General features: G+C 38.1%; 2 protein-coding genes across 2 annotated transcripts; one reads left to right on the top strand and one right to left on the bottom strand.

Annotated features, from left to right (window-relative positions):
* Window positions 1-32: 32 nt before the first annotated feature.
* On the top strand, window positions 33-23,065 carry LOC136237267 (signal transducer and activator of transcription 5B-like). Its single transcript, XM_066027606.1, has 25 exons — window positions 33-219; window positions 11,265-11,346; window positions 11,910-11,978; window positions 12,076-12,171; window positions 12,224-12,374; window positions 12,561-12,697; window positions 15,109-15,318; window positions 16,215-16,321; window positions 16,380-16,448; window positions 16,619-16,684; window positions 16,736-16,777; window positions 18,780-18,819; window positions 20,604-20,657; window positions 20,716-20,835; window positions 20,889-20,981; window positions 21,031-21,169; window positions 21,227-21,291; window positions 21,341-21,450; window positions 21,502-21,623; window positions 21,736-21,820; window positions 21,867-21,949; window positions 22,378-22,495; window positions 22,546-22,705; window positions 22,750-22,838; window positions 22,888-23,065. Exons 1-25 carry the CDS (start codon window positions 92-94, stop codon window positions 22,961-22,963), a joined length of 2,511 nt encoding a protein of 836 aa, XP_065883678.1. The 5' UTR covers window positions 33-91; the 3' UTR covers window positions 22,964-23,065.
* On the bottom strand, window positions 8,558-11,020 carry LOC136268712 (zinc finger MYM-type protein 1-like). Its single transcript, XM_066064155.1, has 4 exons — window positions 10,747-11,020; window positions 10,387-10,479; window positions 9,740-10,198; window positions 8,558-9,549 (listed from the first exon to the last, which is right to left on the bottom strand). The coding sequence occupies exons 1-4, from the start codon at window positions 11,018-11,020 to the stop codon at window positions 8,558-8,560; spliced, it is 1,818 nt and encodes a 605-aa protein (XP_065920227.1).
* Window positions 23,066-23,132: the final 67 nt, after the last annotated feature.

The following is a 23,132-nucleotide window of genomic DNA, read 5'->3' as shown; positions in this document are numbered from 1 at the left end:
GGAATTTAAATTATTTGGCGCGTTTAGATAGAATTTCTGGTTTATTGCATGTGCTTTAAACTTCAGCAGAAGAATTTCGTTAAGTGATTAAATGGCGTTATGGGTGAGATCGCAACAGTTGACAGGGCCGCTGCTCAAGGAGCTACAGTCTCTCTATGGGGAACACTTTCCGTTAGAACTCCGTGACTGTCTCGCTTCGTGGATCGAATCACAGCCATGGTGAGTGTAATGTGAATGTCGTGTTTACACACACACAACACTTTATTGTGTGTTACACACCAGAGAGTTGGTTTTGTGGTGATAGCGTAAAGCCTCCCAATGGAATTTTTATTTCTAGTTCTCGGAATATGTAATACCGCTCTCCAAATGGTCTGAACTCCCACGGGAGCGAATAGTTGTATTATAACATCCTAAGTAAACCACACTTGCTACGCACCACCGTCTCAATATTGCAGACTTTGTTTGCCTTAATGAGATTAACATTTTGGGAAATTTGTGAGCAAGAGTTCATAGTACTACTCTTGTTTGTGAGGCACATATAGGGTACCAATTTGGTGTGCATTATTTTGAAAGAAGCTCTGATTGATTTCCTTGTTATTTTTCACCCTAGTTTCCTTGACAACTTTTATTGTCTATGTCTAAATAAACTGTTAATAACGTTAACTATGTGTGCTAGTTGTGTATTACAATTACTATGTGTAATGTGTGCGACACGCTTGTATTACTCACTGCGTGCGTGCGCGTGCACGTACACACGTTTAGAAAGTTTACCGGCCTATGTGTATGATGTATGCATACAGTGACGCCAAAAAGAGCACACGAGTTAGAGTGCACCATTCACATGTGTATGTTATCCAGTGATCTAGTAGTGGTGACTGTTCTGTACACAGACACACATACACACACACACTATGTATACACATACACTATGCGTGCATGTTCACACACGTTTTACATGCGTACACTACATTGTTATACATTCCACACATACATAAGAGATTATAAATACACATTATAATAAGGTTACTGTTGTAGCTGTGTGGTAACACTAAACTACACTACTTGTTCTCCAACAGCAAAATATGTCTTGAGTAGTACTGTGTGTAGTAAACATCATGTAAGGGGACTTCATCTGGAGAGAATTTGGCAAGTAATTTATCAATTTTATTATGGCCTGAAATATTAGCTTATCACATTAGCTGGCAGAAATGTTGTACACAAAGAAAATAAGGTATTTGTAAAATGAACCGGAACTCAAAATAAAATGTCTTATGGGCATAAATTTTTAAACCAGGCGTCCGCCTGGTTTACTGAAATTGTTTTCGTAAAAGTGTGTGTGTGTACCTATCTATCTACCTATCTACCTATGTTTGTCCGTACGCACCCATGTGAGCAAAATCATTTAATAACGGTAAAAGCAGCTTTTACGTAGGAAGTAAAAGTGAAATGAAGTCTGTATTAAACTTCTGCACAGGTGAACTTTGCTCTGAGGTGGTTTCTTTTCGGCGGACTGAAATACGGGTGTGGTGACTTTCCTCAGACTACCTTCCCCTTGAGGTTTTCAGGCATTTAGCAACTGAAAAACAATGGTGCAGGCCTCGTACACTGCCAGGAATAGCCTATCGCTTCGAGTTAAAAGAGGGCGTATCCCTTACGTACGCGAACGAAAATGAAGAGCAGCTTTGAGGCTTTGTCGAGAGAATTTGTGGGAAAAAACACATTAGTCACACTATAAAACAGTTTAAAAGATAGTTTTGCAGTGCATAGCAACGTAATTGAACGAATTACGAATATTTCATGAATTACGAAATACGAGAAATAGCTAATTATATTATTGCACAACCCAAACTACCCTATAATACATAGTTGGTTAATTCATAGTAGTATATACTGTCTATAGTTATTCCAGATGAGTTAGCTAGCTGCATGGCGCCTGGTTTTTAGAAGTAGCACAACATCAACTTGTTATCTCAACATGTACGTTTCCATGGAATCTCCACATGTGAAAAATTTTTTGTGTACAACTAAGAAAGCACAAAATTGGCAACATTGAAGAATTTTTCGGTACCTTCATAATTTCTATCATGTCACCGAGAGTGTGCCAAAATTAGCTCGTTGACAATTTTTAGTTGATATTTCTTTTGCTGATCAGAATTCTTAAATTATTAATTCTGTTAATTGTTGACTGGTATAAAGTTATTAAATTTGTTGGACTATAATATTTTGACATTCCCAAGGTGATTATACTAAACCATGGTGTATTCTATAACATGCTGTTACTGAGGGATTGAAATACAATACGTTCCCTGAGATGTGTTGATATTATGTACTCCCTCCTCACCCAACACACCCTACACAACATCTTAATGTGATTTAGCCTTCAGAATGAAGCTTGAAGGCGCATGTGGAAATATTTAGTTCTTTCTGCTTGAGTCTTCCTAGCATGCAACCAGTTGATTTCACCACCTCCAATTGACAGTAAATGTGTCAACTGTCTCAGTTCTTGGATTATAAAATTGTTCAAATTGGCCCTCATGCAAACACACACAGTCAACCTGGTTGAATATCATTGGATCAAGCTCATCCACATAGTCCATTAATTTACTAAGTAAATTTTCTTCCTGGGAATCCATTCAGGCTCTATGGTCACATGATTAACAACACATAAATGAAGCAGGAAAAGTGCTAGCTTCTGTAACAATGGAGTCTTACTACCAGGCAGCACAATTCTGACAACATTTTGGTTGTTACTAAACCATCGCACCAGTTCTATCTGCCTTTCTTCCTCTATCGTCTGTCTTGCTGAGTCTTCTTGGGCTTTAGTCATGTCTCACTGGAGGTTTGACTAACTACTGTCGGGTCTGCTCTTGGTCTGATGTAAGTCTCTCATCAGCTCTTCAATAACTTTTATACCATCATGCTCACATGAGTACGCCAGTTGCATTCTGTTGGGGGCTTGTTTTCTGCTGAACTCATTGTATTCAAGTGACTGTCAACAGTCATGTTGTACTTGCTGGGTTTCATTAAAAAATTAATGGAATTGGATCTAGTGGGTCATTGAATATCTCAGAAAGTTTGACTTATAGACTGTTAGCTGTGCAAATTCAACATGACCATGCCAGGTACAACAGAACTCTTTCATTCACCTTTTCAACACATGGCCTCTTCGGTCATGATGCAAGCACACTTAGCTGCTTGATCTTCTCAGGAATATTGGTATAATGTCAAATGCAGTATAGTGGAACTTGTTAATGTGGACACTTAAGGACACCCACCTAATGACACTTGTGTAGTTAAGGTCCCAAAGTATCCCTTAGTATTAATCTGTGTGATTGTGATATTAGAGGAGGTTGGAAGTGTAATAGGCACTACAATTATATTATTGCATTTGAGATTGTAAATTATTGAAGGAGGAGGAGGGTAGCAACATTGCTGTGATACTTGTCTCTAGCCTTCTTCATAGTGACTTATTGTTACTTACATTTGTCTGAATCTTTCTAGTCTCATGTGATCCCTGCATAGCTCTGTGGAGTCCACTGTGTAGGATGACTTCTTGAGTGTTTATTCATACTATTTCTCAAGTGGAACTCCTTTGCACTAAAAGTATCTCTGGTGGCTACCCTTGCCAAGTTATTTCAAACTGTTTATCTCACTGATACGATTTGGATCAGTTTTCCAAAATGCAGTCACAATTTTGTGATGATTGACTGCATCAATCTGTTTTGGATAAATATCACTTGTCATGTCAATAAAATGACATAATTCTTCAGTTAGCCAACCATCATACCACATCAATATCTTTTTATCTGTGTCATTTATTCATGTTTTATTCCAGGGTGGGGGCAGCTTAAAGATTTTAAAATTCTTTTCCATGTCAACATCACATCTACCTTACAGTGTGTGTACGTGTGTGTCTGCTATCATCACATTGTACTATTTTGGTTTCTCTTTTGTTTGTTTGAAACTACTTGGTCATGAAGTGTACAGCACGCATATACACTAACTGAATATACCTGTTGACTTGTATTGTCTAAGGTTGACATCTCTGATCATGAAATAATGATGCTTTACCACCTTATCAAGAGTTAATAATAGTGGACTATTATTAACTCTTGACCTTATGAATAGTATAATCTTCATTGTAGTTACTTACTCATGTACATGTCTTGTGTCGTACCTGTAGCTTGTTTTCACACAAATTGGATGTGTATTTTAAATCCTTTTTTACCACAGAAGATGTGGGGTACATTACAACACTGTAAGTATAGTTAATAGGAGTCGATTTCAGGTTGCTTGTGAATGCAATTGGATAATTCGAACACATGATTTTCGAATGTGATCATGTCAATGCTTATGTGCAGTGTTTAAATGTGTTGAATAACTACCTCAGTATGCCCCTAGCATTGTCTAACGATCTAAGAAGGTGAATAATGTAGTTGTGTTATCGAAAGGAGCTTGGTTGAAAGAAAACAGCTAACATGTTCTAGCAATCACATGTGTGAATTGTTCAATTGCATTTGCAAGCAACCTGAGATCGACTGTAACATTAGTCAGTAAAAAGCCTGACACTAAATATATAGTAGAAACCATTTCTACCATGGGATAGTAGCTATATGGTATCCTTGGTTAGTCAAGTGTTGATTTACCACTCTTTATAAAGAGGTGTCCTGTTAGTGGTTTTTACTTCTGAGAGCTGGGCCATATACATACCTATACATATTTTTAAGGAATGTATTTTTTTTTATTGGGGCTGCTTAGCTGTCTGAAGATTTTGTCATCCTCAAAAATTAACGTGTATCAAAACTAACTAGCTTTATGCTAAATAACAGATAGCCTGATACACAGAAATAAAAGCTGTGAAAACTCAAGAAATTCATCAATCTGTAAAAATTACATACCTTGAAAATTTGTGAGACAGTACCATTAGATTAATCTGATGCAAACTTGTTCCCGCTTATTTTTAGTTTTTTTTTTCACTTTTTGAAATTTCTGCCACCATAATTTACACCAGGAGATTACACATTATCTAATTTCCTGTTTTCTTTGGGTTCAGGAAATATTGGATCCTAATTTGCAAGTCATAATAGGTAGTACTAAGTAACACACATGTGGATCCTAATTTTCAAAGGCATCCATAATGGTGGGTAACCACTTCTGTTTAATGGACACCTGACTTCATCCTAATCAATTCTACAAGTATTTTATAAACCTCTGAGTTAAGGAAATAAATGATTTGCAATAGTGTCTGTGCTAGAGTTGCTTTAGTTTTACCAAGAGTTTACAAAGGTGTAGCCTACACCATTATAAACTCTTGGTTTTACTATCCAATATTTGCAACATTGTGGGTTGGTTTGTGTTACCAACTTGGCTGGTGACACAGCTAGTTTATTTGACAACACTGGTAGTGTGTTCACAACATCCTGGATTGTGTCGTACATATTCCACTAAAATTTGTGACCTGATGAGCAAAAACTGGCTGTTTTCACACATTCCTTTAATTCCACTTTGTTGCTTTGTTATCTATAGTAACAAAGGAGTGAACAGCCAAAGTTTTAGCCCTTTGTGATAGCGCTAGACAGTTGTAACAGGAATAAACTCAATTTGTACAGCAACAATACAGCAGTTAAATTACAAGCACTTATTTAATCGATCATAACTCATGACTGAAACAAGCTACGAAGATGGGGTTTGGCTCAGTCTGTTCACCATGAACTGGCACATCGATGAAGGTACAGCGTTTTCCCTGTATATCTCTGTGTGGAAGAAGGCTATTAAATGATGATGGTAAACTTCATTTCTACCACATTGTAAATAAGCGCCCATAACTCACATACCTATGCTGTATGAACATGAAACAAAAGATCTTTCTCCCAATGAACAGGAGAATCTGGTAGTGCATACGTTTTATTGATTGTAACTTTGTTTTATGTTCACAATAATACAATATTTCACACATTGAGTTTAATGTGACCCACTGAGTGAAAACCAGCTGTTTTTGCAAAATTCTATTTTGTTGTCAAAACATATTGAAATAAACTGGGTAAAAATATGTATGCTACATAAAAATTTTGTATACGTTTCAATCACTTTGGTATACACTTGTATCGTATTATTTATCACAATAATTGTGTTGTTGTATTATGAGACAAGGCTGTAGGTTAAAGCTAGTAGCATTAGTATAAGCCATACTTTTAAAACCGTCTCTTCTAAGTTATTTATATCACACCAGTGGGTAAATGTGTATTATGGGCTGTCTGATAGTGCACCCAAGCTTGAGGGTGTGTGTGGGTGTACATTTAGTAATTATACAACGGGCACGAGTGTTCTGCCTGATATAAACACATGAGCCTGAGGGCCATTAGGCCCAAAGGTCAGTGCGTTTATACAGAGTGCACGTTGTATAACTGTTATGTACCACTCACTGGAAAGAGTCCCACAGGACAGCTGCACCTCTTATAAAGCTCTAACAGTGATTGTGGGTGACCGAGCCAAACTTTGCGTGATGTTCCCTCTACAGTACTGCAATCGCCTGAGATATTCAAAGCTAGTATGCTATGGGATATAGCACTAACCTGCATTTGCTGTTAAAAATATATTTAGTTTTATTGACTGATTTTCAGAGATGGAGTACAGTTTAATCTATGCTCAAATGGCAGCAAACTATTAAAGTATATAAGTACGTTTATACATATGTAGACTAGAGTTGTGGCGGCTTTTTCAATTGCCACTGGCTGCTTGGTTGACCTTTAATCTAGTGATGTTTAGATGTTGTAGTGGCCTCTGCTGCCGGAACTTGTGCAATGCTGCATAAAACTGCAGCCAGTGTAATATCTGCATATTGCACTGCGCTCAGTGCATCATAACTTGTAATGCACTCGCTGCGGTCTGCAGCAGTGCCATATACAAATTATGGCACTGGCAGCGCCTTTGAACTGCCCACGCAGAGTGGTACATATCCGACAAATCTCAAAGGCATTTAATGTATGCCATTTCTATTGTAGACTAATAGCCGGCAGTGGGCTACCAATCACCAAGCCAATACAAGTACAACCACAAGGGAATGTCAATATTGAATTGACTTTTTAAAGTTGTTTTGGCTGCAAAGAAATGGTTACAGTGATGTTAGCCTCTATTTGTCAGGTTTTCCGATGGAGCACACCATGGATCGAAATTGGGCCTATTTTTAGCCAGCCTGTACAAATATTCACTTAGTAACCATATATCAAAATGCTTTCTGTGAACTAAGAAATCCGATTGAGACGTTTTTGTTTACATAGCATTAACCACGAGGTTATTGTATGTAATCGTGAAAACTATAGAATCAGCTGGAAATACGGTCGTTTCTCTACCAGGGAGTATACAATACTACTAATAATACTGTTCTAAGATGCTTACTCTCGAAGCAATTCACACCAGGTCCAGTTTCTTTGTGTTTTCCACTGTCAATCCAACATGCATGCATAAAGTAACACATGGGCACTAATGGTGTTGTTGAAAAGTAGCTTGTAACTGTTCCCGTGTTACAGATTGTCTTCTGTTGTTGCTTCTTAATGATTGTCATGATCAGCAACTTGAACCATTATAAATATTAACAAACTAGTCTTCTTTCAAGATGAGACGTTTTCCATGATTATGAAATTCTCATGCAATAATCCATGGGGGTTCTGTTTACCCCCAGTTACCGACATGAAGACTTCAGGGTAAGCACTGCATTATATAACGTACAAACAAGCTGTAGTGAAGTCGAAATTGTGTCAGCACGTAAATTATTAGATCAATCCACCATGTAGTGATGAGGGGAGAATTATAAATTAATGTCAATCAGTATCAATAATATTTAGAGAAAAAATTCTGACAACTGTTTAGGTGGAAAGTTGTGACTGCTCTATTAGAATGTTTAATCACATGCATTTTATATCTGTTTGGTTTTTGTGTTATATTCTAACCATTTTACCACAATAGTTTGCAAAGTCTGTATGAAAATTCTGTTAGTAGTTTTTGGCTTTTGTAAGTTTTAGGTGGTCGGCATGACAACAAATTGCACTTGTGATTTTTCAACAAAAAAAAATTCTCACCAATTCTTGATATGATTTGGTCATATGTCCTCACATTGCGGTTATCCTCATTTTCTACAATTCTGGGCTGTCCTTTGGTTTATGAACATTTGAGCTAAAGGTTTAAATATAAAGGAACAGTGTTGTGTGTGTTTAATAGTGTTGTCAGAGGCGTAGGAAGATATTTGAAGCAGGGGTGCTGAGGCGGAAGGCGGACACACTGGCAGGGGGTCTAGCCCCCCAGATGCTGACGAGGTTTTTATATTTGCATACCTCTAAATCATTCAAAATTTCACTTTTGTAAATGATTCTGATATGTATATAATATATATACAAACATACATATAGTACATACAGTATGTACAAGATAATACAATATAAATTACACATGTAAATTGCTATAGAAATTGCAGTTGATTATACAACACTATATACATCAAATATTATTACTATTCAAAGCACTCTACTCATAACACTCTACTCATAACTGCAATGCCATTACTTTACAATTTTAGTTTGCCAAAGTAATTAAGTCTTCTAGAGTTCAATTCAATGAATGCTTTTGCAATTTTTGTCAAATCCAAATCATCGGTTCTGTTTTGATGCACATGCATTAACAGCAGGTTGTTTAGTTTGCAAGCACTCAGAGTGTTTCGGAGATAAGATTTAACCCTATGCAAACTTGAAAAAGATCTCTCTGCAGTTGCAGTAGTAACAGGGAATGTTAAATATAACAGAAGCAACCTATCTAACTCAGAAAGCATATTTTGATAAAGGGATGATTTTGTCATAGCTTCTGTGATAGTTCTAATGTTGGTAACCTTTTTGACGGAACCATCAAATGCTGTTTTAATTACATCTGGTAGCATAGCCAACTGAACTTTCAACCTCTTGATATTTACATCGACACCCAAAAACTTAATAATTTTTTTGGATAATAAATCTATAGTGCCCTCATTTGCACTTTTAAGCAAAAGATTTTCTATATCCCTAATCATGCAAATATCTGGCTGGTCAAATCTCCTCTTCACTTCTTCTGCAACAACATCAATAGCTTCATAATATGTTTGACGGTACATGTCCTTAGGACTTGAGTGCCGGTGGGCTTCAGATGGTCCATCATCTAACCGTCGAGGCAGTTTGCGGTTTCTTGGTTCCCCAGTCATTGATTTTGATTCTTCAATAGTATTGAGATAGAAACGACCAAACATGGTTTCTTTTCGCAATGAATCAAGGTGAGACACGAGTACATTGGCTCCTTTCATTGCTTCTTGCACTGTAATATCAACTGCCTGTATGTTCGTAGAACACTGCTCAGCTGGAGCAAATATAAGGTATGACAGCTTTAATCCAAAGAAAGTGTTGAAGTCTTCCATTCGGCTTAGAAGCCCACTTGCTTTAGCAGCATATTCATCATGCCCCTCTTGGATTTTATCTAATGCAGCCATCAATATTTTGTAGTTCTTCAAAATGCTTGATATGGCAGTATTCCTCACTGTCCAACAAGTAGGACAGAGAGTTCTTAATGATGGAAAATTTTGACCAGTGTTCAATGCTACATCGCTTTTTAAACTTTCAAAAAATGTCAACCGTTTTGGTGAAAAACTTGATGAGCTGAACTAAATCGTGGAAAAAACTAAGGGTGTCTCTAAGAAGCTTGCACATTTTGGAGACATCCTGCACACAGAGATTCAAGCTATGTGCTAAACAATGGACATACAATGCCCTAGGCTCATCTTTCTTAAAAAGTGCCTGCACACCATTTCTAATGCCACTCATGTTACTGGCCCCATCGTATGCTTGACCTCTGCACTGAGTGATCGGTAATGTGCACCTTTCCAAAATATCATTCATCTCGTGATGTATGGTTGCAGCTTTGGTGTCAGGCAGCTCTTTCACACCAAGTATATCCTCATGTACTTCGTAGTTTTTGCTTACCCACCGAATGGATACCGACAGTTGTTCTGTGCCTGATATATCAGTAGCCTCATCAGCAATAATAGCATACCACTGAACATTTTTGATGTCATCCAAGATACCTCTAAGGATCATTTGGCCCATTGATTTTAAAATTTCATCAACGATTGTTGGTGATATGTACTCTCGCTTCTCAAGCCAGGATTTCATGCCAGGGCATTCTTCTGCTTACAACAGCAGAAGTTGATACAAATTTCCCTGGCAGCACTTTCATTGTGTCCTCTCAACGGTAGGCCTTGCGTTCCCAAGAACCTTACAGCTCGCATTAATTTGAAGAGCATGTTTCTGTGAAATTCTTGCTCAATGGAAGATCGAGTATTCATCATAATACCAATGTCAGCGATTGAATCCTTACATGTAAGCCTTTCTATAGCTTCGCGATGCATTTGGCTTTTTTCATGCATGTCAAACCTTTCCAAAGCTTTATTCCAGCTACTGAAGCCTTCAGCTGTAAATGGCGAGCTTCGCAAAACTGAAGGTGATAAAAGCTTTTGCTGTTTGGCAAAGGAACAAACCCTACAAAAGATTTTATGCTTAATTGTGCATACAGTAATCCAGGAATACTTTTTATACCAAGATGGCTGTATGCTTCTGCAGTATTGCTTAGTTTTACTTGAATTACCTTGTTTGCTAGAATAGGATACTGCTACTCTTGACTGTGGTAATTCGAGGGGGTGATGTGGAATACTAAAATCACTGCATCCCAAATACGTACATTGCAGTGACAAGTCAGTATCGCTAGTTCTTATAACACCACCAACAACACTGTTACCTTGTGGCTCACTATCATGATCGTCGGCGTTGGTAATGCTGCTAGTGCTCATGAAGTTTTCTGAGTTGTTATCTCCTTCATTACCGCTTTGGCCACAACCAGAACTACACGTGTCTTGACGTGACGCTTTCTTCAATTCCAGATTGCTGTGTTTCCTGTGAATCCATCGCCTCCTGGTCTTCATCCGAGTCACTAATAACAATGGCAACACTCTCATTATCGCCAGACATAATCTCCGTTGATCGCGAAGTACAATAACGAATCTGTCAAACAATTAATTGGGTTTTATGTCATAATTTAACCACGTGATCTTTTAAATTAATGACGCGCCACGCGCGGCTAAATTTGTACGGGTGCGTGCTTCCTACGCCTCTGGTTGTATTGTAATTTGTGAGCAGTAGCACATAACAGGACAATTAAATTGGAAATATTCTAACATTTATTGCATTTCTTTTTTTCAGGGGTGACATTGTCCCTAGTGACAAGAATCATCAGTTGTATGCATCAACCTTTTTTACTGATATGTTATCACATCTTCAGAAGGTGAGCATTAAATTGAGTGTGTGTTTACTATTAAGTAGGGATCTACCGATGTGACTATTAGCTGATATTCCGATAACTGACATACAATAATATTATTAAGCCAATAAACAAATCCAATCCAATATGGTGTTTCTCTAGCAATTTGTACTTTAAATTTAGCTATATGGGACTTTAATCAACAGTTGAAATTACATAGACAGGTGTTGCTAGGATATCACTAGACCACAACTGCCCTTAAATATATGTTTTTGTATATCTGTATCTTATGCTGTTTACACATGTTACTGATCTGATACTGATATACAAAAAACAAGACTGATATTTATAGCTGATAACTGATAGCCAACCGATTATCAGTACACCTCTACTATTAAGTGTGCACACATGCATAAAGTGGTGCTGTGTGTGTATACATGTATACAGTGTACACCCACTACACGTACACACACACTGCACCACACTACAACAACAGCACACACACAATGCACCACACAACAACACACACATACACACTGCACCACGCGCACACATACAAACACACATAACTCTGTATTAACTTACAGTTGAGCAGTAATCCAAGACAACCATTCATCATTCGTATCAAAGCAGAGCGCCATGCTGCAGCCATGAAAGTAAGTGCATCCACCTTCGTTGATGTGTGTGTTTGTGTATCATTGTTTACTAGAGTATGTGTGTACATGTATGAGATTTCATGTACTATTTACACAGCAACGATATCAAACCCAGCCATTAGAGTTTGTCCGTGTTATCCAAACTTGTTTGCTAAGGGAAAAGGAACTTGTTGACCAACAGGAAAACTCTATAGTGAGTACATTGACCATTATTAAGAACTTAACAGCACCACATCTGTGCCTAGGTTCAAGATACACCGAACCCAATTTTGGTTATCAATCGGGGTCTGGAATGGATTACCTGTTATACAGAAAAACTAGAGGCCGATTTTCAAATGCTGCACAGTCGTCAAGAAAGATTTATTCTACAATATCAAGAATTTATTAAACTAGAAGGTGTGTACTTTACATAACATGTGTTTGTTACCCAATACATACATACATATGTACATGTATGTATAAGGATCAAGTTGTTCCCAATTGACTACACACAATACCATTTGAGGTGTCCATATTATTCCTGTAATAACTGTTACTTGATATTGTATGGCTGGTATAGAGCGTGTTGTTCTGTTGCTATAGCAATGCTCAAGCAAGCTGCTGCAGGTGATCAGTTTGCAGTGGATCAACTTAAAGAACTAAACAAGCAGAGATCACGAAAGGCAGAACTGGATGAATCATTGAAGCGTGAAGTTGAAGAGATCCTTCGACTAAGACAGGTGAACACATTATGTTAATTGCTAGAAACTGTTGTCATGGTTTTGTACCTATGTTGATGGATTCTATTCTAAAGGGCTGCCTTCATAAAATGACTTCCCTCCCCAACACTGTGTAACATATGCCGTTACAGAACTTGTAGTTAGCATAGACAGTTATTTTTCCTTGGCATTAGTATTGGCTGAATAAGTTCACTTGTAGTTCTCTGGATATACATGTATTTTGGAAGAAAATGTAATTTTAGCTGTTTTCTGCTAAATTTTATACTATTATACTTAGGGTTGGGAATATGACGATGTATTGTTGCTATCGTGATAAAAGCATGAGACGATAACTGCATCGAGGCTATTTTTACACAGTCTGATATATCAAGTTCCACGATATTATATAGTTATACAACGGCCACGAGTGCTCTGCCTGATATAAACGCACAAGCCTGAGGCATTTATACAGGCAGAGCACGAGTGCACGTTGTATAACTGTTATGTACCACTCACCTAATAGGTGAGGAGAGTCTCACAAGATAGCTGTAACACTTATAAAGGCCAGGTTTCTAACATCGATTGTGGGTAACCAAGCCGGACGTTGCGATGACGTTCCCCCTGCAGTACTGCAGCCACCTCAGATATTGAAAGCTAGTACGCTATGGGTTATATCACTAACCTGCATTCGCTGTTCAACTCTCATCATGTAGTGCTCAGCATGCCAGCATGCCAACGTGCCATATAGACTAAGCACCAGACTAATCGCCATAGTGATTTTCTCAAGCGAAAAAAAGCAGCTAAATAGACGGTTTAAGTAAACAAAACCTAACTACTAAACGATACTAGTCTAATTCTTACTATTCATACTGGCTAAACTTGAATGTGGTGGCATGACAAAACTGGTTACCACAATCGAACGTAAAGGTTAGTATTATTTAGAATATATTTGTTTTATTGAGTCATTGTCGAAGTGGACTACAATTTAATCCGGGCTAAGATGGCACCAGACTAGTAAGGTGTATAAGTACGTTTATATATATGTAGACTAGAGTTGTGGCCACCCGCGTTAGCTTTTTCGATTGCCATTGGCTGCTTGTAAACATTATATGTATTGGTGACGTTATGGCCCACAATCGACCTTTACATGTCAGGCTATAAAAGAATTCGAGTGATCTGTGAAGTGTCTTTCCACCTATTAGGTGAGGTGTCGTAGTGGTCTTCACCACTGGCACTTGTGCTATGCTGCACAAAACTGCAGCCAGTGCAATATCTGTATATTGCACTGCGGTCGGTGCATTATAACTTATAATGCACTTGTGGTGGTCTACAAAACCACAACCAGTGCATTATAAGTTATAATGCACTCGCTGCAGTCTGCAGCAGTGCAATATACAAATTATGGCACTGGCGGTACCTTTGAACTGCCCACGCAGAGTGGTACATATCGTGATATATTGCTTACGAAATGAAATATCATTAATGTAGCTGTCTTACAAATGCAGCAAATTGTATTCAATATATGGTTGTATGTAATTTTTATAGCATAAGGGTTGTTTTTTTGGGATGGATACAACAATACAAGCCATAGAAAAACTTGCACTTATTAATATTACAAATTTGCATGTAGCACCATGATAATATTGAACATCATGATAAATATATACATGATATATCGTGGTGCACTTTTTCAGTATCGCCCAACCCTAGTTACACTACTGTATACATGGTTTGATGGGTGAGGATTTTATTTTAGCTGTGTTTAGTCCTGGCGATACTGATAATAATGCTATTCGATATATTGACAAGCTTATATATATTCACGATATGATTAAATATTGAGTATAATTAAATTTGTCAAGCAGTGAGACTAGTAGCATTATATAACACATTATTGCATCAAACTATATCATAGAATGTGAAATGGTGCCAGCCAACAGCTGGAATTTGCCCATAATTCGATTGCCTTACCTCGTAGGTATATATAGCAAGTGCAAGAAACACACTAGCCAGATGTAATTAGGGGATGTAGGCAATATTGGCAATTATATTGCCTAGACAATATTATTGTGGCTTTATAATTTACCTCGATATGATATATTGTGTATTTCAATATCGTGATATTTCCAATATATTGAAATATTGCCCACTTTGCCTATAGTTTCACATGACGTACACTATACAGTATACACACAACCATTCATCAAATGAACCTCAAGTCTGCCGATATGGTTTATGTACAAATTTGCATGCTTGCTGATCGATATTCACTATACTGCACTTTTACATGCACTTTTAAATCTTATGTTTGCCCTTTTTTGAATTCTGTGCTTATTTGTATTATCAAGAGTTATATTTATGTGTTTGTGTATGTGTTTGTGAAGTTTTACCATTTATACCATGCGTATAAACATGTACTATTTCATCCCCAGGAGCTTGGTCAGAACTACCTCAAATGTCTCCAGGAGATCACTAATATTCAGGGTGTTGTGTTGGATCAGGAACTGGCCAACTGGAAGAGGATGCATCAACTGTGTGGACAAGAAGAGTCACCAAACAAGAAGGAAGTAATTGATCAGCTCCAACAATGGTGTGAGCAACTGGCTGATCTACTGTGGAGAAATAGAATGCAGATTGTTCAGGTATGGTACATACTGCTGAAATGCAACATCGTCTCACAAGAGTTTGAGCAATAAAAAACTCGTTAATACAAGGGCATGGCACCTGTTTTGCTCATGAGTATTCATCCAAAACAAAATAGGATGAATACTTGTGGGATGCCACACCCTTTGATAGCAAGCTTCTTTTTTTTAAATTACTTGCATTCTCATGGGACGATGTTGCATTTGAGCGGTACTGTATATATAGAGAGAGACAGAGACAGAGGGCAATGTGGTTATTTAACTGCCGTTTTGTTTTAAGCACTGTGCTTAAATTAGAGGACACATTAGTCTTTATTTTAACCACTGTGCTTAAATTATGGTATGTGCAAGTAAATTGTTGTGTGGGTTTACAATTGAGAATACACAATTAGTAATGGGGGAGGATTAATACAGTACTAGGGCACTGTTTTTAAATATTTCCAACTCACTAATGCATAAAATGAGGGGGCTTTTAGAAGTTATATTCCAGGAGCTCATCGATGCTGCATATTCCCCAGTGCTGTTGCTGTGGCCACTGTTATACTTTACTCATCAATGTGTGATGAGTGGCAGGGGGAGGTATTCCTTTTTTGGTTTTGAAGATGTAATTGTGAGTAAATTTGTAACTGTTCTGTGGAACTACCGAATTCTTTGTACTTCATACTTCATGAAGTCGTAGTAGTACAAATATAATTTTTCCAATATGAGCAGTGACGACACAAAGTGTCCTTACACAAGCCCTCGCAAGCCTCGACTTAACACCCTTTAACCTGTGGTTAAACTCAAATAATGATAGCAAGGTTAGCTATAAAGCCTATAAAATGCACTAACTAGGCAACATGTAATGGTGATTGATATGTACAGTACTAAGGACTGTGTGTTTGTTACCCGTTCAGTTTGATAAAATGAAGAAAGATGTTCCAATCAGTGACCCCCAAGATCCAGCCATTTATCAGCATCTCCAGGCATCGGTGGGAAGCCTGTTAAACAAGTTAATTCAAGAGTAAGCCTCATCACTGGCCACATTTACTGCTGCATTAATGCCTTGTACTATCTTCCAGGAGTTTTATTATTGAGAAACAGCCACCTCAAGTGCTGAAGATTAAGAAGGGTTTCTCAGCTGAAATCAGGTGACATTTGTACTACTGTATAGCAAAAAGCATAACTGCTATAAAATACTAGGCACTGCATTCTGTTGTTTATCATACAAGTATACAGTATTCGCAACATAGTCACTATTGCAGTACTGCTTGTACATATAGTGTGTGTGTATGTGGTTTTTTGTTGTTTTGTTTCCTAGACTACTGGTGGGCACTAAATTGAACATTTACATGAACACTCCTGAAGTTGAAGTCAGTATAGTAAAGTAAGCCGCTTGATATAGTGTGGTGACTTGTGTTATACCTTGTTGTTATAGTGACAAACAAGCCAAGCTTGTGTTGTTTAACTCAACGTCAATGTGAGTTGTGTTGTTGTATTATGTATTGTGTCAGTCATACTGTACATGAGGACTGAGAATTCTATAATGAAAAGAAGGCTTGTGATATAGGATACCTGTTTAGTTTTTTAAAACCCTTTTGGAGGTAGCTCCACTAGGCAGTTTCATGTCACTTGTACAAAATACACTACAGTGGAACCTGTGTTATGGTCACCTGGATTAAGCGGTCACCTCTGCATAACGGCCATGGACAGGAGGTCCCAAATATTTTCCCATACAAACGTATGCATTGTTGTCTGCATTAAGCGGTCACCTGTCTAACGCGTATACCGGCCAACCAAGAATTCGCCTATGAATCACTGTATACATAACTTTCTCCTTCATATAGCGGTCGCTCAGAGTACCTTTTATGGTGGCTTGTTAAGCCAACTGTCTGGCACCACGGCACCGCTTCAATTAATGCACAATTATCGCCTTTCAATGAATACTATATAATCTATCAGGCTTCATTGCTTAAACGTATTCAATAGCTATAACCAACATTCATAACAAGCTCACTTTGTCCTTTCTGTACTAAAAATATTACTGCATTGCGGTTGGCGCGAGCCTCTTAATAACAATCACTCATTTATAACGGCCATAGCCACTCAAATGCTGCTGACCACCTTATACAGGTTTTCTCTATAACAGCCACCTGTATATAAAGGCCAGATATATTTGGTCCCAAGGTGACCATTATAGACAGGTTCCACTGTATTACATATGTACAGTGACCTGGCTACTACTAGTATTAGAGTGAAAGATCGGATTAATTGCTTGTACTATTCAAACTATTCAAATGCTAAATTTGATATTTGTTTCAGGAGAATCGTTTGCTTATAGTGGGTTTGTTGTCCCTGACTGATGTCGATGATGAGAGGTAAAAGGTTTGAGGTCATGACCTTTCTTGTTCTGCCAGCTGAGTAATTAGCACACCAAACACAAGGCCTGTGTGTTATTGGTGTTAACGCTACAGCATACATTATCAACCCCCTGTCATTTTCGGGATAGAAATTTCAAGATTTTTTTTGTTCCATCCTTGGGACAGGGTTGGGACAGGTTTGTAATGGCAGGATGAGAAGTGTGCCATGACCACACAATGAGAACAAAATTTGCTCTCTGAGACACAAAAACAATTTTTACATGCATGGCTGGTGCACATCTGGGGAAAAACTAGATCCATTATTTTTCATTCTTTTCATGGTTGTGAAAATTGTTTTCCTTGTTTTATTCCAGTGAATTATATATAGTGGTGAACCAGTTTTGCCAACGTGTTTCCCCATACCAATACTCCGTAACAACCTATAATTGTCTCTGTGTATGTGGTGACAAGGATATTATCAAGAGTAAATAATAAAAGATAGAACGTCTACAGGTGTAATGCTTTGGCTTGCATACACCAAGGCTACTCAAAGTTACCACCTCCTAGAGTGTTATCAGCACTTGTATCATAAGCGTGAATTTACTATAACGTGAAGGACTTGTGGCTGTCATTTTTGATGGTCCATACTCGAGTTAGACACTCTTTCTTTTATTATTTACTCTTGGTATTATATATACCGGACTAACTTTTTGTAGCAATATACAGAATTAGGGATATTCTTTTTTTTGTAGATGGCAATGGCCACGTTGTGTGAGTAATTAGTTTCCTGCCACCCTAAGTTCCTACAGCAAAACAACATTGTATGCTAAGACTTGTGAATAGGATGTGTGTTGTACATTAGGAAGATTCTGTTAAAATGCTATTCAGACAAATCTAGCCTCTATCAATGTCATTCTTAAGGTTTCCTGGATTTCCTGGTACCGAAGTAATTGGCATTTATTGCTAAATAATTTTACTAAAATATACAATGACATGACTTTTTAGTATGTAGCTAATATGCAGAGCTATGAAAATTTGTATTAAGATTTGTGCCTTGCGTAGCTAACAGTATGAAACTTTTGATAGTGGTTCTTTATTGTGTGTTATATTTATCCTCTGCAGTGTCAAGGACAATGTTGGAGAAATACTCAACCGTAAAAAAGTTTGTTGCTATATCCTGTGTTCAGAGATGAAGTAATATAACGCGTTACATTGTGAAATGCATGTAATATAACTTAAGTTACTTTTAGAAACTATTAACTCGTTACTAGTAACGACCAAAGTAATAATATTAACGAGCAAGGTAACAAGTAGCGATCAGCGCGATGTAACGAGTAATGCACTTGTCAATTTCATGCCCTACCCCCCACCCCCGGGGGGGTGGGGGAATACAGGGGATTTGACAAATCGTGGTGTCAAATTCCTCACTACTGGGGCAAAATCGGCTGTCAAATCCCCACCCCTATAGTAGGGGATTTGACAACACCTCAAGCGCATATATTTCATGCATGCAACTAGTAATAAACCTGTAGCTAGTAAAATTATAGCAAGTGCGATTTTATTGTTTAGAAATGCAACTACTGAAAATCGGTCAGTGAATTGGACAACTGTCAATTGCCCCAGGGGTGGGGACAAGAAGCAATGTCAAATCCCCACAGACGCCCGGGGGTGTGGGGGTGGGGCATGAAATTGACAAGTGCATAATACTATGAGCAACAATGAGCCAGTAATGCATTTACTATCTATTAAACTACTCAGTGATCCATTACCTCAATCCATTAACCTTTCACCTATATTAAAGGATGCTGCCCGGTCCATTGTACTGATGCGTACCACGTGACCACATAGACCATTGCTATTAATGCCCACCATCTGTGTGAAAACATGTGGTTTGCATGCATATATGCTGAAGTATTAATTTAATTCATAATATTAAAGTATGTGAAGTTACTTGCATTCAGTAACTTTAATATTTACAGCTAATAATATTAAGTTACATTTCACAAGTAACTTAATATGTAATATTATTAAGTTACATTTTATTTTAAGTAATATGTAACTGTAATATATTTAATTGTATAGAAAGTATTATGTAATATGTAATATATTACTTTGAAAAGGTAACTTCCCCAACTCTGCCTGTGTTCATGTTATGAGGAGGGCCTTTCAAGTGTTAGATTTCAGACCACACTGTACACCCTAAGTCTTTCAAATCTTATGACATCCTGGAAATGAAAGCAAATCCTCTGGCCATGAGAAAACATTTCAAAGAAAGAACAAGGCAATTTTGATACAAGCTTTTAAATTTACTATGTATTGTGTACACAATGGCTGAAGATTATGATAGGTCTTTTATATGAGCTATGTAGTAACCATAGTAACCTTGGAACTATAAATTTGTATGCATATGAAAGCAATAATATTTATTATAACTAATAATGTAGTAAAGGAACAAACTAAAAGGATTGCTTAGCAACAATTGTAAACAGGCCAATTTAACCATGAATGAAGAATATTTGTACATAACATGACAGTTGATTCTGAAGGAACCAGAAAGGCACCAGCCTACTTATACAAGCATTTCCTAAGTTTCCCTATATAATAGCCTGTTTAAGTCCTTAGTTACAAATGTTTTTAGACATAGAACAACCCCATGACATGTACCCTACACATCCAAGCATGGTGCCAAGTTTTAAAGCTTGTTAAATAGCTAGGAAAGTAACAATTTGTACTGAAAAGGTTTTTAAGGGCCCTGGGTTCATATTTGGCATCAATATAAGGTGTCAGTCAGTGTTGATTCAGTTCAACATTTCTTTGAAACCACAAGATGAATGATGACGCATGACAGATGTCCTCTGTAGCTTCAACTAATGCAATGCTCATCTTAATAGCTAGTAATTTGAAGTACCTATAGTATACAATGTATCTTATTTGTTCCCCATACAGAATATGGAGTACCTCGCAGCTGACCAGACTGTGGTCTGCAAGTTTAACTCAATGGTGAGTGCACTGCAGAAAGGGGTGTGGTACTAGATCACATGGTTTGATTGTGATGTAGCAAATCAAGAACAAGGTCAGAAGATCAGCTGCTAGTGATCAAAATGTTACTGAAGAGAAATTTGCGCTAGTCTTCCAATCTGTGCTCCATGTGGGACGAGAAGTAGAGCTGGTTGTCAAGGTAATGTCTCCATTTCTGTCTCTGTGTGTGTTTGTCATTGCCCTGTAATTCAGGCTATTTCAATTCCTGTGGTTGTCGTGGTACATGGAATACAACAGTCTTCTGCTGAAGCTACAATATTTTGGGATAACTATTTTGCTGAATCTGTAAGGAACAGCTATGAGGCTGGTGTGTGTATTTTACTTCTTTTCTTAGAAACGGCAATTGTTTAACGTCCCTGACCAAGTACCATGGACTGTATTCAGTCAAGCACTTAGCAATTATTTTGAGCAACAAACAGGGCGTGGTTTGAATGAACAAAACCTTGAGTACTTGGCAAGGAAACTACAAAACGGTCAGTTTTGTAAGCTGTGTAGAGTTTATATCAGAAATTTTGTATTATTAACTGTAGCTGCAGTTCCGAATTCAGAAATGGACTTGTCCAACTTTGCGATCACTTACTCAATGATTGTGAAGGTTGGAATGGGGAATAGGGATATCATTGTTTTTAACATTTCCATTTTAGGATCACATACATCCAAGCAAGAAAGGAGAACGGAGTGCCACATTCTGGGAATGGTTTTATGCCACTTGTGATCTAGTCCGAACCTGTATTGGAGATGAATGGAGAGCAAAGTGGGTAGCCGTCATATTTCAAGTAATAATATCACCATGGTTACCTTGTAGTTTGGTGTACGGCTTTGTAGACAGGCAGGAAGCACATGACATGTTACTTAAGTGTTATCCTGGAACCTTCCTGATACGGTTCTCTCAACACCAGCCCGGCTTGAGCGTAGCTTTTGTGAAGAGTGAGTGCATTGTGTGCTGCTGTTGCTATTGACCTAAGCAACACATGTGCGTGCGTGCACGCACACGCGCACACACACACACCAATTAATGTAACTTTTGTGTTTGCTTTAGCGGAAGATGATACTTCCACTAACATCCGGGACCTCATGCCCTGGGTGAAGAGCAAGTTGCTGACTGAGAGAAAGATGTCTGACAGGTATATACACTGTTATGGTTTCCTCTTTGTTATGTGATCCTATCAGACTCAATGACTTATTGGAGCTTAAATTTCTGTATCCTAACCGTGAGAAAAATGAGGCATTTCAAGACTTCTACTCTCTTGAGGGTATGGCAGCTTGTGTACTAGTCTATAGTGTGTGTGTGTGTGTGTGTGTGTGTGTGTGTGTGTGTGTGTGTGTGTGTGTGTGTGTGTGTGTGTGTGTGTGTGTGTGTGTGTGTGTGTGTGTGTGTGTGTGTGTGTGTGTGTGTGTGTGTGTGTGTGTGTGTGTGTGTGTGTGTGTGTGTGTGTGTGTGTGTGTGTGTGTGTGTGTGTGTGTGTGTGTGTGTGTGTGTGTGTGTGTGTGTGTGTGTGTGTGTGTGTGTGTGTGTGTGTGTGTGTGTGTGTGTGTGTGTGTGTGTGTGTGTGTGTGTGTGTGTGTGTGTGTGTGTGTGTGTGTGTGTGTGTGTGTGTGTGTGTGTGTGTGTGTGTGTGTGTGTGTGTGTGTGTGTGTGTGTGTGTGTGATGTATGTCATATTTTCTTATATGAAATGAAGACGATGATCACGCTAGTAAAGATGGGCCCTACTACAAGTCTGAACTAAGAGAACGCATCCACCACAAGAGCAATGGTTATCCAGAGTCACTGATTTCTTCACAGCAGCCTAGCCCAAGGTAAATACTTCGTCACAATATCATGTTAAAACATAATGGTTTGTCCACAGAGTTTGGCCACCTTACAGTCCTACAAGTTCTATAAATTCCGTCCCCTTTGGTAGTCCATTTCAAGCACCCAGTCCTGGGTCTGTCCTGTCACCGTTAAATGATTCTTTGCAACAGTTAGATCTTGATATCGGGTCCATGCTTGGTGACATAGACATTCAGGTATGTGTACATTATCAAGAGATCACATTTCACTTGTTGTTTAGCTTCCACCAGATGTAGCGGAGTTGTCCCAGCTGATGTCATCCTTTACAGAGCAACTACAACAAGGCACTGTGTCTTACAACAGAGAACAGTATGTTACTGTATGTACGACTTGCAGTATCAATATACTACTGTTACAGGCTTACAAGTTTGCTCGCTGCAACACATAACCTGACAGAAAACCTCAAGCAGAAACTGGCAGTTACTTTTACTTAGTTAGATTAAAAACTTCAGTGTACACAATTTAATTTTGTTACCTTCCTATTATTTTATGTACATTCACCTTGTAAAATTAATACTTATGCCGTCCACGTGTGAGTAGCTAGTTCAGCGTTGGTATTACATTTTGTCAAGTGGATTCTGTGAATACTATCCCACTAGGGAC

Source organism: Dysidea avara, chromosome 10 (assembly GCF_963678975.1).
Source record: "Dysidea avara chromosome 10, odDysAvar1.4, whole genome shotgun sequence".
Lineage (NCBI taxonomy): Eukaryota > Metazoa > Porifera > Demospongiae > Dictyoceratida > Dysideidae > Dysidea > Dysidea avara.
The sequence above is the reverse complement of the archived record's forward strand: the minus strand, read 5'-3'. Positions and strand labels throughout refer to the sequence as shown.

Bases quoted from the DNA above. Each gene is read 5' to 3' on its own strand.
- LOC136237267 (XM_066027606.1), top strand. From the start codon at position 92: ATGGCGTTATGGGTGAGATCGCAACAGTTGACAGGGCCGCTGCTCAAG. The intron at 11,347-11,909 runs GTGAGCATTAAA...ATTAACTTACAG, and splicing joins TGTTATCACATCTTCAGAAG to TTGAGCAGTAATCCAAGACA. The intron at 16,778-18,779 runs GTGAGTTGTGTT...TATCCTCTGCAG, and splicing joins TTGTTTAACTCAACGTCAAT to TGTCAAGGACAATGTTGGAG.
- LOC136268712 (XM_066064155.1), bottom strand. From the start codon at position 11,020: ATGAGAGTGTTGCCATTGTTATTAGTGACTCGGATGAAGACCAGGAGG. The intron at 10,199-10,386 runs GTAAGGATTCAA...TGCTGTTGTAAG, and splicing joins AGCTATAGAAAGGCTTACAT to CAGAAGAATGCCCTGGCATG. The intron at 9,550-9,739 runs GTGTGCAGGATG...CTTGTTGGACAG, and splicing joins AGCACATAGCTTGAATCTCT to TGAGGAATACTGCCATATCA.